At 36.9% G+C, this 14,209-nt stretch overlaps 1 protein-coding gene across 9 annotated transcripts in view; it reads right to left on the reverse strand.

The window, feature by feature from the left end:
* LOC124233772 (DNA repair protein RAD51 homolog 2) overlaps positions 1–14,209 on the reverse strand; it is a 555,642-nt gene that overhangs the window by 311,575 nt on the left and 229,858 nt on the right. Inside the window, exon 9 of one of the 9 annotated variants that reach the window (XM_046650969.1) lies at positions 761–902. The exons of the other annotated variants lie outside the window; for them this stretch is intronic. Within the exon in view, the coding sequence (XP_046506925.1) occupies positions 761–902 (142 nt within the window). The remainder of the gene's footprint in view (positions 1–760; positions 903–14,209) is intronic. 9 annotated transcript variants of the gene reach the window in all.

Genomic DNA, 14,209 nt, shown 5'->3' on the forward strand with positions numbered 1-14,209 from the left:
TTTTTTTTATTACTATGGAAAAAAACACATTATCAACAACCTAAAGAAACTGCATGGCTATAAGACACAGCTGTATATAGTTTATTCTGCATTTGATTATAATTATTGCAGCCAAGTTATTCATGTCAGATCTAGCACTAGAGAAGCCATGAGAAAACACCAAGTTGAATTAGAGCTCATATCAACATAAACATGATAGTCATTACGAAGATCAGGTATGGGCACTTCTTGCTTTGACTTCGTAGGTATCACTTTGGTAACTCCTTTATAGACTTTGTTTTTAAGGGACCTTGATGGCTTATCATATTTATCGTACTTCTAAGTGACACCATGAAAATGGGCTTCACTGGAACTACAGCTCTAAGAACAGAGCCCATCATCAAAATTCATGGCAGATTATATGATTTTTAGGACCAGCTGTCTGATCACCCAAAAAGGGATTTACTATAAAAAAAGAAAACCACATCTCTAAGTACCTAAATGGTTACAATATCTTCAGAAATAAGGCACTTTTGTCTTTTCCCAGGAACATCCAGTTCCCTTGGAATCAAACCGACCAAAGTCAAATTGCACAGATTATCCCTACAAACCTGGGTGTATATACGTTAACCAAAGCACTCTGCCACTGCTCACTAACATTGCAGCTCAGCTTGCATGCACTGTACTTTGCACTCACAAAGTTCCAGTTCTACGAGTTATCAGACTAAGTTCACATTTAGAGGAACACAGGGCACTGAGAACTACCCAGGCAGCTACTTACAGATGACTGCGTGTGCTTTTTCCATTGCATCTTTTCTTCCAGCTCTCCTGGAAACAAGCACTGCCACAGCCCCTTGATGAGCCAGCAGAGCCCAGTCATCTGGCAACCATGACTGGTCTCTGGCATCTGAGAAGAACATCAACTAAAGAAAATGAGAGGATAAAAAAAGAAGTGAACACAGACAATTCATTTTTCACCCCCTCAAATTCTGCAGTTCCACTTGCTTGACTCAAAATTAATTTTGCTTTGAATGCCGTGTAAACAAATGCTAGGGCCCTATCCAATTTTCAGACCACTTTGCCATGTGCCTCGTATAGGGCTCAGTAATGTTACTGCTGGCATGGGTGCTCCATAAAGCATATGACTTACTGATGTCATATTTTAAATAAGGATACATTTCTCAACCAATACGACATCATGTGGGAAAATTTAGCTTTGTCATCTGTTTGTCATGAGAGCTTGAGAAAGTTATATAATCCCTTTCAGCTGTACCTTTATCTCATCATTAAAATGAGAGTAAGAAAACCTGTCTTCTTTATTATTATTAACTTGTGAGGCTTATTCATTATTCAAAATGAACAAAAACAGTTTGCAAACTCAGTGACATCAAGGAGTTAGTGCACTGTTTCACCTTAAGAAAAATTCTCATATGGCCTTAAAGAATGGAGAGGTCACACGAAATATCTAAAAATCATACCATCTTGTATACAAAAGTCCCTTTTGTCTAGCTAGAAGTTTGAAGTTACCCAAAGTTTCATTAATCTGCCACTCTGTGAACAAGAAAGGTACCAACATGATTGCTCCTCCATTAGGAATGGAAAAGCTTGAGGTCAAATTGGATGAAACCGCTTACTCAGGGACACCCAGCAGCTCCTTGGCAGGAATGGAAAAACAAGGCTGGACCTGCATTATTGAACAGGATTATCAGTTTACATTCCCTCCATCCATTTAAGGACATTTCCAAACCATGGTCCCAATCTTCATATGTGCTTACCACTCAATGGGCCACCATTAAAAAATTAAATTTCTTTTTAAAAAATGGGGAAAGAGTTCCAGCCCCCAAACATCTATTTGCCAGATGATTTAAATAGGACATCACAGGCCTCTGACTTATGGACCACTTAATCACAGAGCCCAGGGATGTAATGCATCCAAAATGATGCCTCTGCAGAAACAGAGTCAAATCACAGGTTCATCCTTCTAAGGTAGATGAACGAAATTCCACGCAGTTTGCTGGGCATGGAGGTCTTTTCAATAATATCTTGAAATGCAATAACGAATTGATATCATCTCACTTTTAGAAAGACTACTTTATATGGTTAATTTTATTTTTATGAAAACAGACAAAACCTAAACATAACAGAAAATATAAAGGGATTTGCAGCGAAAAGAAAGTCTCTCTCTTTTCCCTGTTCTCCAGGTACCAATTCCTCTCCCTAGAAACAATCTTATAAAGATAAGCTATGCAAATGTGCATGTGTGTGTAATTTATACAAATGGTAGCATATTAGACATACTGTTCTCATTTTGCTTTCTTTATTTAACAGTGTATTGGATTTTGTTCCATTACCACTGCAGATCTTCCTTATTCTTTTAAAAAATTGCATAGTATATTCCATGGTGTACCATAATATATTTAATCATCCCCTACTGATGGACATTTAAGTTGTTTCCAAGCCTCTGCTATTACAAATAATGATGTGATAACTATGCTTATGTCAGTCATTTTGCTCAAATGAAAGTATAAATGTAGGAAAATTCGTAAGAGTGAAATTGCTTAGTCAAAGGATCCGCACATTTAAATTTTTTATAGATTGTCCTTTACAGAAGTTGTATCAATTTATCATTCCACCAAAAGTAAAAGACCAACTGCTTCCTCAAACCCTTGACAATTCAGTTTTTATCAAACTTCTTTATCTTTGACAATCTGATAGGTAACTAATGCTATTTCTCTTAATCTTTATTATGATTGAAGTTGGACATTTTTTTTAAGTTTAAAACTCATTAAACATAAACATTCAAACTCTGTGATCTGTCTGTCCTTGTCCTTTATCCATTTTTCTACCAGATTGTTGGTCATTGTTTTCTTATTTATAGATGCTCTTTATTCAGTAAAGAAAATAGCCTTAGTCTGTGATATGTGTGAGACATTTTCTCCAGATTCTCATTTGTCATTTGATTTTGCTTTGATGGATTTTTTGTTATGCATAAATTTCATTTTTAAGTATTTAAATTTATAGTTTCTTTCATGGCTTCTGGGTTTTGTATATACTTGAAAAAGATTTTCTCATGCAGAGATTATGTTCAATGGTTTTCCTAATATATAGTCATATTAGCTACAAAGTATGGTTAATGCTCCTCCTTTCCAATTTTTTTACTTGTAATTTATTTTCCTTGCAAGATTGCTTTGGATAGTATCTTTATAACAACATTAAATGATAGTAGGAATAGAGATAATTGTTACTTTAATAAACTTCATGGTAACGCTTTTGGTGTTTCCCTGTTAAGCAAGATGGTGGCCTCTCAAATGAGATCTATACATACATATACATAAACATATGAGAAAAGTATCCTTACATGAAAGACAATATAGTATAGTAGTTAAAAGCATAAGCTCTGAAACTAAATTCTTCTACATATAAACTGTATGGTCTTGAGTAAATAAGTTACTTAACCCCTTTGTGCTTCTGAAGATAATATTATTGCCTCGTAAGGTTTTTGGAAGAATTAGATGAGTTAGAACTCATACAGTGCTTAGAAAAGTGCCTAGAATGCAGTAAGCATTCACACCAGAGATCCTTGTGAACACTGCCAATCCAGGGACATTACCAAACCAGCACTTCTTCCTATCAAATTTTAATCTGCAGGTTTTCAGGCCATACAAGTGGTTTAAATTTTTAGCCCTAAACCCACAAGCCAAATTTTGGTTAGAAATTCTTACATGGGCAGAGATCTTTGTTGCCCAGTGTCTAGAATGGTGCTTGGCACAGAATAGGCACTCAATAAATATTTGTTGAATGAATGAATGGGATATTCCTCCATCTTTTTCTTTTCTTCACCCCCTTTCTTTTCCTGACCCATCCAGAACCATGGCTGAGAAAGGCATGCTTCAGGGTGAATTTTTTCTAGTTTACCCATTAAGGGTATCACCCCTTGGGAGTCTCAGCTATAAGTAAGGGTCCCCCATTTAACCTTTTATCCTGCTTGAGCCCCAGCTTTGTGTCCAATTCCCCCAACTCTGAGTGTGCTGTGTGCCCATTCGAACCCAGGCTCTAATCCACTAAGGATTAGCAGTTGCTCTCAGGGGAAAATCCTCCTGAGTTTTTTTCCTTCTGAGAAATATTATTTTTTCAGTTGTTTCTGGCTTACTTTATCTCCAGCTGAACTATGCTTTAAAAGATAGATTTTAGGGGGCTGGCCTGGTGGCACAGCAGTGAAGTTCACATGTTCCACTTGGCAGCCTGGGATTCGCCAGTTCAGATGCCTGGTGTGGACCTACGCACTGCTTAGCAAGCCATGCTGTGGCAGGTGTCCTACATATAAAGTGGAGGAAGATGGGCATGAATGTTAGCTCAGGGCCAATCTTCCTCAGCAAAAGGAGGAGGTTTAGTGGATGTTAGCTAATCTTCCTCAAAAAAAAAAAAAAAAAGATTTTATATTTTAACCAGAATTTTTAGGTGTAATGTACTCATCCTCTATCATATTGCTAGAAGTAGAATTCATTATAACCATCTGTTTAAAAGTGATATAATATAAACATCAATGTGGAAGAATGGGTTAGAAGAAAGCTAGTATCTCTTAGTTCATGATATTATCTCTTTACCCCATGGAAGTTATAGACATTTCTTTTGTGTGTTCTAAATTAGAACACTTTTTATTATTATTTCATATTAGATTAATAACACTAGCTATAACTTATTGAGTACTACTGTGCACCAGGCATTTTATCTATATTATCTCTAATCATTATAGTAACTTTCCAGACACACTTATTGGCCTTATTTTAAAAGTGAAGACACTGAAAACCAGAGTATTTATGCAACTTTTCCAATGATTCAAAGTAATGAGAAGTTGCAGTAGACATGTTTTATGGCACCTGCCCACCTACCAGCTTCTCAGGGATGTTACTTCCCCCTGACGATGGGTAGCAGCCATGGTTTACCCCACATGATCCTACCGTCATATCCCACCAAGCCCACAAAAGGTACTAACTTGACCTAAGGATCCACAGTTCTTCGGTTGGTCAGAGCCCTCTTACCAACATAAAAGCTGATCTGGGCCAATCAGGTTCTCCCTCTTCTATAAGAACATTGCCAGTGCTGGGTTATCCCTAACAGTCAAAATTTTCCTTTAAAAAGTAAGTGTTAGAAAAACAAAAATCCAGAAGTTCTAAATGGTTAGGGTCTTGAGAACAAGTAGCAAAGGGTTATGTTTCTCAGCCCTCTGCCCCATTTATCTTTGTAAATACAATGTTTCTTATTTAAACAAGAACTACAGCCTAATTGGAAGTGTTGTAGTTAAGGAACAATACAATAACTTCTCCCATAAGATTACTCTACCCCTTACTAAATCTCAATATTTCTAAGACCAGAGGAAACAGGAAAAAGATCCACTATTTGTTTGAAAACTTCTCTGCTTGGAATTGGTTAAATTTAAAGCACTTGTACAGTATCGACACAGTCCCTTATTGTACTAGAAAGAGTCAAAGTGAATTGTAGCACTGCACAAAAATGTACTGACTCTCTTTAATCCTTACTAATTAATTCATTCACTTATTCAATAAACATATATTGGTTGAGCACCTTCTGTGCTCTCAGAACTGTGCTCGGTGCTAGGGATACAGTGGTGAACAAAACAGATTTGGTTCTTACCTTCATGGTATTTCCATTCTAGCAGGAAAAACCAACATCAAACAAATAAATGCACGAATAATTAATTATAATAGCAAGAAAAAGCTATAAAAGGGAAATAAGATCTCTAATAGAGGGACTAGAAAATGAGGAATTAGCATAAAAAATGAATATTACAGATAAATCTTACTCATTATGGATGCAAAATTCTAAATAAAATATTAGCAAAAAGAATCCAGCAACACCGTGAAAGAATAATCACCATAACCAAACAGGGTTCATACAAGTAATGCTAAGATAGTTCAATATTAAGAAATCTGTTAATATAATTTACCATTTCAGAACACCAACAGAGAAAAATTATGTTATCACCTCCATACATAATAAAATGCATTTTATAAAATTCACCATCTATTCTTGATTAAAACAATTAAATAATACATATTTGTAATGACTGCTTACTACATTCTAGGCACTTTAATAAGCACTTTATGAGTTCTAACTCATCTAATCCTTCCAAAAACCCTATAAGCCAATAATATTACAATCAGACCACACAAGGTCTAATAGGTATTCTAAGAACAATGGGAAGCCACTCAACGGGTTAAACAGAGGCCTAATGTCATCAGATTTGCATTTTGAAAAGATCACTCTGCCTATAATATGAAGGTACAAGAGCAAATATGGGACAACTAGTTAGGAAGCTGTTCGAGTAGTCCTAGTGATTAACAGAAACACTAGGGCTGCCAAATTAAGAAATTGGGAAATTATTAAGAAATTAAACTTGGGGAGAGCTACAAAGAGTTACTGAATAGAGAGATGATATGTATAAAGAAGTATTTTAAGTGAATTGGAAGAGGGAGGGGAGTTATAGCAAGAGAGACCAGTTAGGAAACTGTTGCAATAGATAAAGCATGAGGTAGTGACAGCTTGAACTAGGGTGATGGCAGAGAAAATGGAAAGGAAGGCAGAGATGCAAGAGACTCTGCACTTCATGAAAAATCCGCAGAGCTCAACATACACCTGCACCATGGTCGTGGATAGGTCTGTGCCTTCACGCACTCACTTCTTTGTGCCCAAACATATCTTACTCTTCTCTTTATTGCAGCAATCAGCACAACTTTGACACATGGTAGGCTCACAACAAATCAATGAAAGAAATAACTGACAAAACAGTGACAGAGAGAGATATTTCTGCAATTATGTTCAGAGCCTACAGCTCTTTCTTCCCTTTTTTGTGGAGGGGAGAAGGTACTTTCTTTTAAGTGTTCTTATTGGGAACTGTAGTTAGAAGAAACTAAGGTGATGTGACAAGTAAATGCAGTGTGGGATCCTGGATTGTATCCTGAAGCAGAAAAAGTATATTAGTGGGGAAAACGAGAAATTTAAATAACGTCTGTTGATTAGCAAATACAATTTTGTGGATGTTAATGTCCCAATTTTGATAACTGCACTATGCCCAAGTTCGATGTTAGCATTAGGGGAAGCTGAGTGAAAGATATATGGGAACTCTCTGTACTATATTTGTAACTTTTTTCTAAGTGTAAAATATTTCAAAATTTAGAAATAAATAAATATCTTCATTGATGGCAAATCTTTATTTTTTTAAGAATAGAACTGAATTTGAAAACAAAAAAGAAAAGAAAAATTAGTGTAGAACAAAGTCTGGTGAGAAGGTCAGTAATCTATCTGGGTAATAAATTTCTTTGCAGGGGAGGGGTTGATTAAAAAAATGTGGTGTGACTTTAAGTAAAATATGAGACTGGTTTTCTTTTTACAGTTTATAAATGGCTTCTAAAGGCAATTCAAAAGGAAGAGTTCTAAAAATATTTTTTGTAATGACAGCATCGTTGGATTAGTGTAAAGAGTGGCTCTGTTGAAGAATAGCACTCATTTAAACAGTGTACCTTATGGTATACTTATTTTTAAAAATCACTCTTCATTACCTTATGGTCACACCTCAGGGTGTTAAAGCAGTTTCTATGCACTCAGTAAGTGAAAGAAAAGTTAATTGAATGCAAATCATTTATCATGTCTCTGCTTTCTGATGCAAGAGTCTTGAGTTTTTAATCTGTTCTGTTATAGAAGATCTTCTCATTTTACCTTTTTGAGGTTATGAACAAATTTATTACTCTTTAGCAGAAATTTGCTGTTCTTTGGAGGAAAAAGAAAAGTACAAAGAAAAGCAGAGTGACAGAGAGTGAGTGGCCTACAGGCCGTGTGTGGTCAACAATGTCTGTTCTCCCGGGTCATATCTCTTTTGGCCTCACAATGTATTCTATTTAGGTGAATACTGAGCATCCACTGGACATATTCACCAATCTGTTGCTCATGACATCTGCAACACTTTAAGGAGAATTTATAACCTGGGATCTTATCCATCAGTGAATAAGTTCAGATATTCATTCATTAGAATTTGTGTTGGAAGGCCTTTGAGCCACATAACCAAAAAATTTAAAACTATATATGAAATTATATAAATATTTATAAACAATTGCCCAAATAGGCACTGTGCTTAAGTCTATAACAAAACAGAAGCATTTTATTTATTTCTCTAATGAAGCAACAAGGTATAGGATATAGGTTCAAGCCTTAGAATCAATGTCTTAATTTCTCTTCCTTTTTGCCACTTAATTTGCCTATATTTTTCCTGTCTTGCTTATAAAACAGATATAATAACATTGTTACCTTCCAAGGGATTTATGTCAATTAATGAATATGGCTGTAAAACATTTTGCAAACATGAAGTGTTACATAAATACTTACTAATTCCTTGAATGTACTCATTATATTGCACACTTTGAAGCTTAATATTTGCTTATAACTCTACACTTCAGATTTCCCCAAGGAAGAAATTCCAACTTTACTTGCCTGTGGCTTTACAGACATTTCTTTATATAAGCAAAGTCCAATTCAACAGGACATAGAACCAGGAACAAATACAACCAACCAAAAACCAAGCAGTATTCACAGATGCTCTAAGCCTGTGAATGTACAAAATGCGCCCAAGTAACAGTTAAGCACATTCATTCAGCATTTCCAGTAGGGGATTGTAATAGAAATGTAACAACTTACAGAGTTAGATAGTAAAAATTAAAAGCTCACTGTATAATCTCATGACTCTCAAATTCTCTGCTTAAACAGAATCCCATATTTTTTCACTATTCAAAGGGCAGAATCGTATGAAGTCTAAAAGAAAATTTTATATCTGAACATTATATAAAATTGTTATATATTTAAATAATATATAGAGCCTCTCTTGCTCTAGTTTTATAGTTTTCTCAGTGAATCCCTTCAAATCACCACTACTCATGCTCTACTTAGCCAGGATGAAACTATCCTCACTTGAAAACACAGTGTCATACTAAAAATTACTAAGATGATTAAATGATATGGTACATGAAATATTCTGCACAGTTTAACTGTTTTGTAGCAAGCACTCAATAAACACTTACACAATAAGTATACAGTAAGTACAATAAATAGTACTTCCAAAAAATGATGTGTAATTAATAATAATTAACTCTGACAAATCAATTGTGTCCAATAAAAATGATATTATGAAAGGCTTAGAAAATGTCAATACCTCTACTTGTATATTAAACCCATGACACTTAAACACAAGTTAATAAATATTTAGCTCATATCTTGATAATAGTAAACTCATCACAATGAGAGTAACAAGATCAAGAAAACAAATACTCGATATAACAATTTTAAAACATTGATACATTATAAAATACAACACAGAAGCCATCATATATAACTGTACAAATTTAACAACAAAATGCTATGTATATCCCTCAAAAGCTTCAACTGAAAGAATGACTATCACACTAAGATGGTAGATAGGAAAGTAACTGTTATTCAACTATATTACACTCAGAGTGCACAAGTGAAGGAGTAAATTATAGCAGGTCAGCATGCAATCTATATAAATGGGTTGGTATAAAACGAGTGGTTTTCCAATACTGTCACTGGGAAATTTATATTACGTAACAGAAAATAGTTCAATTCCACCTTAATAGATTCAGATATAAAAGAAAACAAATATGATTTGGTGCCAAGCACATTGTTCAATGAGGCTGAAGGGTTTGCCGTGACTCAGGATTGGGCGGCTCTCACTAACAATGATCACAAGTATTTAGGATAAAAAAGTAAACTAAGCATGGGTGCCACAACTCCTAGAGCATCAGTAAGTTCATGCAGGAAAAAACATATAAATGTACTGGATGTAGAAAAACTCTCACCAAAACATTAAGACTTCTTTCATGCCAGAAAATTCCTACTGGACAGAAACTATGTCTGTCGTGAATGCTGGCAGGCCTGCAGCCAGAAGTCAGAGCTGATTACTCATCGGAAGATTCATGCCGCAGAGAAACATCGTGGATGTGTGGGAAATATTTTGCTAGGAAATCACATCTTCAACTGCATCATTTAATTAATACACGTGAAAAACCTACATATGAACTAACTGTGGGAAGGTCTTCCCTAATAGGTCAAATAGGAAGAAACCTCAGAAGGCTCACGCTTAAAAGAAAGGCTATCAATGCAGTGACTGCTAAGGGCTCCATCCGGTTACTCTGACAGCCAGACATCCGTTGCTCGTATGCATCAGAGCATTCACACAGGAGAGAACAACCACTTGTTTTCTGAAAGTGATAAAGTCTTCTCACAGGAATCAGACTTCACTATAAGTAGACACACCACACTGAAGAGATCCATATAAATGTATTACATGTGAGAAACACTTCAACTCAAACTGCTCAACTGGACGAGTGAAATTTCATTCCCAAGAGAAACTCTTAACAATGCCTGGCTGAAGGGACCTTTTCTTATTTGCACCAGTCTCACTGAGTATCACACTTTTCTTTTGACAGTTTAATGCATTAGAAAGAGCCTTCCTGTAGAACATACTAAAATTTGCATTTCTTTACATATTATTGAGGTTATTATTGGCAAAGTGTAGTTATTCATCTACGAACTACTCGTTCTAAACTCTTACCTATTTTTCTTATGGGTTTTCTTTAATTGATTTCTACAATTCTGAATATATTATGGATATTAGCCACTCATTTGTTATGCATTGCAATAATTTTATTTTAGCTTTCATTATAGTATTATTTACAATAGGGCCAGTATTGATTAATCCAAGTTACAAATAATAGTTTTCCTCCAAGAAAGCTAAAAGTAGGTAATGCAAATTCCAGTGAGAATTAATAAAATCAGAAAACCAACAGAATATATTTTAAACATAAGTATGCTATTCTACTCAACAGAATGCATAAAATACTTTCAGGCAAAAATTAGACATCAGAGGTCAAAACCTTATGACAGTTCAGAGAACTTTAAGACAGCCAACCTTAAAAGCATGTCTTTGTAATTTAGGGAAGAGATTGACTAATTATATAAGGTAAATATTCTTTCTATGTCGTGAGTTCATTAAATTTGTGAAGAAGAAAATGATGACATGCCCACTAAACATGCACTACATTGGTTTTCCCTAAAGGTTGGCATCTGTTGCCAGTCTTTTCCTCCTCCTCTTCCCCTTCCCCCTCCTTCTTCTTCTTCTTCTCTCCAAAGCCTCCCCAGTACATAGTTGTACATTGCAGTTGTGGTCCTTCTGGTTGTGCTATGTGGGATGCCACCTCAGCATGGCCTGATGAGCAGTGCTAGGTCTGCGCCCAAGATCCAAACCGGCAAAACCCTGGGCTGCTGAAGCAGAGCGCGCGAACTTAACCACTCAGCCACTGGGCCAGCCCCTGCACTATATTCTTAATACCTTTTCACTGAAGTCTCACTTTCTGAGTGTTAGCTGCATCGGCTTCCAAAGCATCTGGCAGGTATTGCACTGGATGACCAAAGAAGACCATGTCCTGGAGCTGGGGAGCCTGGGTGCTGCCACCACTCTTCCCGCTGAATACAGCTTAACAGAACCAGCTGGGACACAGCTGCAGCCCAGCTGTCACCTTTGATTTCCTATGGCGGCACTAAAAACAATCACCCCAGCTTGGTCACATGATAGTTAAATCTGAATTGCTACAGCTATGACTCACAACATTAAAAATTTAAATTTGCCAAGAATTCAGAAAGATTATCTGCATAAAGAATTATGTTTGTAGCTGTGTCATCACATATCCTTGTGCACATATTGTCATTTCATCTGAAGTCAGGTAGACAAAAGGATTGATCATATTTTGTGGAGGGGATAAATATTATATTGGCCAAATGAAGGAGAGAAATATATTATTAAGGCCTATTACTAACATAAATGACTTTAACAGCAAGTAATCATCATATCAACACTCAGAAAAACACTTTTCTCAGCACAGCTGATCAGACCACAAGCTCTGAAGAGCAGGGGACGCAGCTCACCAATTTTTCTGACATCAGTCCTGGCACATAACAAGTACTCAATAAAGGTTTTCTGAATGAAAGCGAAAGGAAGCTGGGTAAGTTATATGACAGTAAAATGTCTTCTAATTAGGTGACATTGGGACAAGTCTGATGATTTCTTTACGTGATGCAGAGAAAGTAAGCGGTAGAATATTCCTAATTTCTATAGACTGTCATTTCTAGCCACGGCTCTTACAGAATAAGCGCTCGAGAACCTTCTGACCATAAAGAAGAAGATTTTGGTACCTACTCTGAAGCTTAACCAGGAGGAAAAGGAAGAAAGCATTCAGAGGAGTTAACCAGAAGCACTTCTAGAACTAAGAAGTAAATATTCTCACTAACAAAATCTCTGCTAAGTTCAAGGCTTACTTCAATGATGATCTCCGCTTCAGTCAGTGTCTTACTTAAATATGGGGAACCTTGCTGGTGTCCCTGACCTGATGCCTGCCCTACTTACTTTGGAGAACTTACACTGAAGGTAGGAGTTACAGTCCGATCACTGGGAGGCCATTAGCTCGTTCACATAGGTTATATGTAAATTTTATCAGAGAAGTGGGGAAAATAATCAAGATGTACTATTTTGCTAGCACTTTTCTCCTGGTCAGAGAAAATGCTGAATGTAAATTAGGGACTACTGGCATTTTAATCTTTTATTTACAAATGTAGCTTTATAGATGGGGAACTATGGGATCCCCAGGACATCCCTGGGACTCAGTTTGCAAATGTGTCCATGTGTTGGCTGGTGAGACTGGATATGGTGCCTTTTGCTAGTCTCCTGGAGACCTGGGTTCAGATTCTGAGAGCAGTGATCTGTTCTACACTGTGGTAAGGTAGATAGACGGGGGCGGGGGGGGGGGGGCCGTAGATGGCACACTATGAACCATGTGGGTTCCTTACTCTCAGCCAAGGGAGACGCTGTGGACCTGTACTACGAATCAGAAAATAAAGAAGGTACTGAGAGAATAGCAAGCGAGACCTCAAAGGAGGCATTTGAGATTGTGCCTCAGTGAAGTATGGGAGACCACTGTTAAACGGGGTCAAAAACGTAAACATTCAATGTAAGGAAAGGCCCCAGAGACAAGGCTGTATGAATGCAACATTATACTAGAATTCCTAACTGTGAACGCTAACTGGATTTCCTGTATGAGGTTATGCTAGCGAAAGGTTATGCTTCAATAGTAAAACCCCTAAAGGCTTCAAAAAAATTCCTTTAAAGGCAGTTATGTGTAACACTGCACCTGCCGCGGGAGGGCCCAGCAGAGGTCCTACTATGTGCGGGAGGGTTGGAAGATCGCAGAGTGAAGCTTTTTAGTGGGAGCAGGGCTTTAGGGTAAGCTATAGGAACACATGCACAAAATGAGCAATGAGGTCTCGGGGGCTGGGGAGCATCACACGGGTAACATAACTTGAGTGCCTGGAAAGTACAAAATACAGTCACAAATCAAAGGCTTAATAACATTGTAATGCTTATCACCACAGGTAACCATCTGCTTTGAGTCTATTGTGAGATATAATTGCTCCCTTCTTGCTGGGAACCATTTCAGGGGACCCCGGTGGCACCTCTGGCAACCTGCTCAAGGTAGTCCTTCCCCTTTTGTATTTTGGCAGGAATGGAGAGGTACTGGGTAAGGGAAGTGGTTTCGTAGACTACCGAATTTGCAGTTTAACCAAAACCAAAGGACTCAGAATGGCATTGTAGTGAGGTTGTGCTCGATATACTTCTCAGAAAAGAGCGAACTGCCACCCGTTTGCACATTTGATATGTGAAAAGAGGCCTTGAAAGCAGACACCTACTCACCAAGAGCAAATAATAATTTAAGATGGATGAACTGAAAAGACATGCAACAGCACAACCACATGAGAGCTTTTGTGTATGTAAATTTGCTTGCTTTTTAAACCACTGCTATCCTGTTTCTGAAAACTTATGCCCAGCCTCTATTCTCTTCTAATAGAACCCAATCAGTTTCTGACAGCTCCTTCCCAAACAGCTGTCTTTCATTTAATTTCATTTGGTGAGCAAACCGTTTCAAGTTGCACGCACAAGCATACTGTGAAGAATTCATTTTCTTTAGTTTCCTGGCGACGATAAAAGAATTTAATAATTAAAAAAAAGTTGAACTTTGGCCTGAAATGTTGCTGTCCTGCCGAAATGGTGAATTATACAAGTGGAAGTGATCCAAAGGTTATTTGGTCCACCCCCTAC

The sequence above is a fragment of the Equus quagga genome, unplaced genomic scaffold (genome assembly GCF_021613505.1).
Source record: "Equus quagga isolate Etosha38 unplaced genomic scaffold, UCLA_HA_Equagga_1.0 220_RagTag, whole genome shotgun sequence".
In the NCBI taxonomy this organism is placed as follows: Eukaryota; Metazoa; Chordata; class Mammalia; order Perissodactyla; family Equidae; genus Equus; species Equus quagga.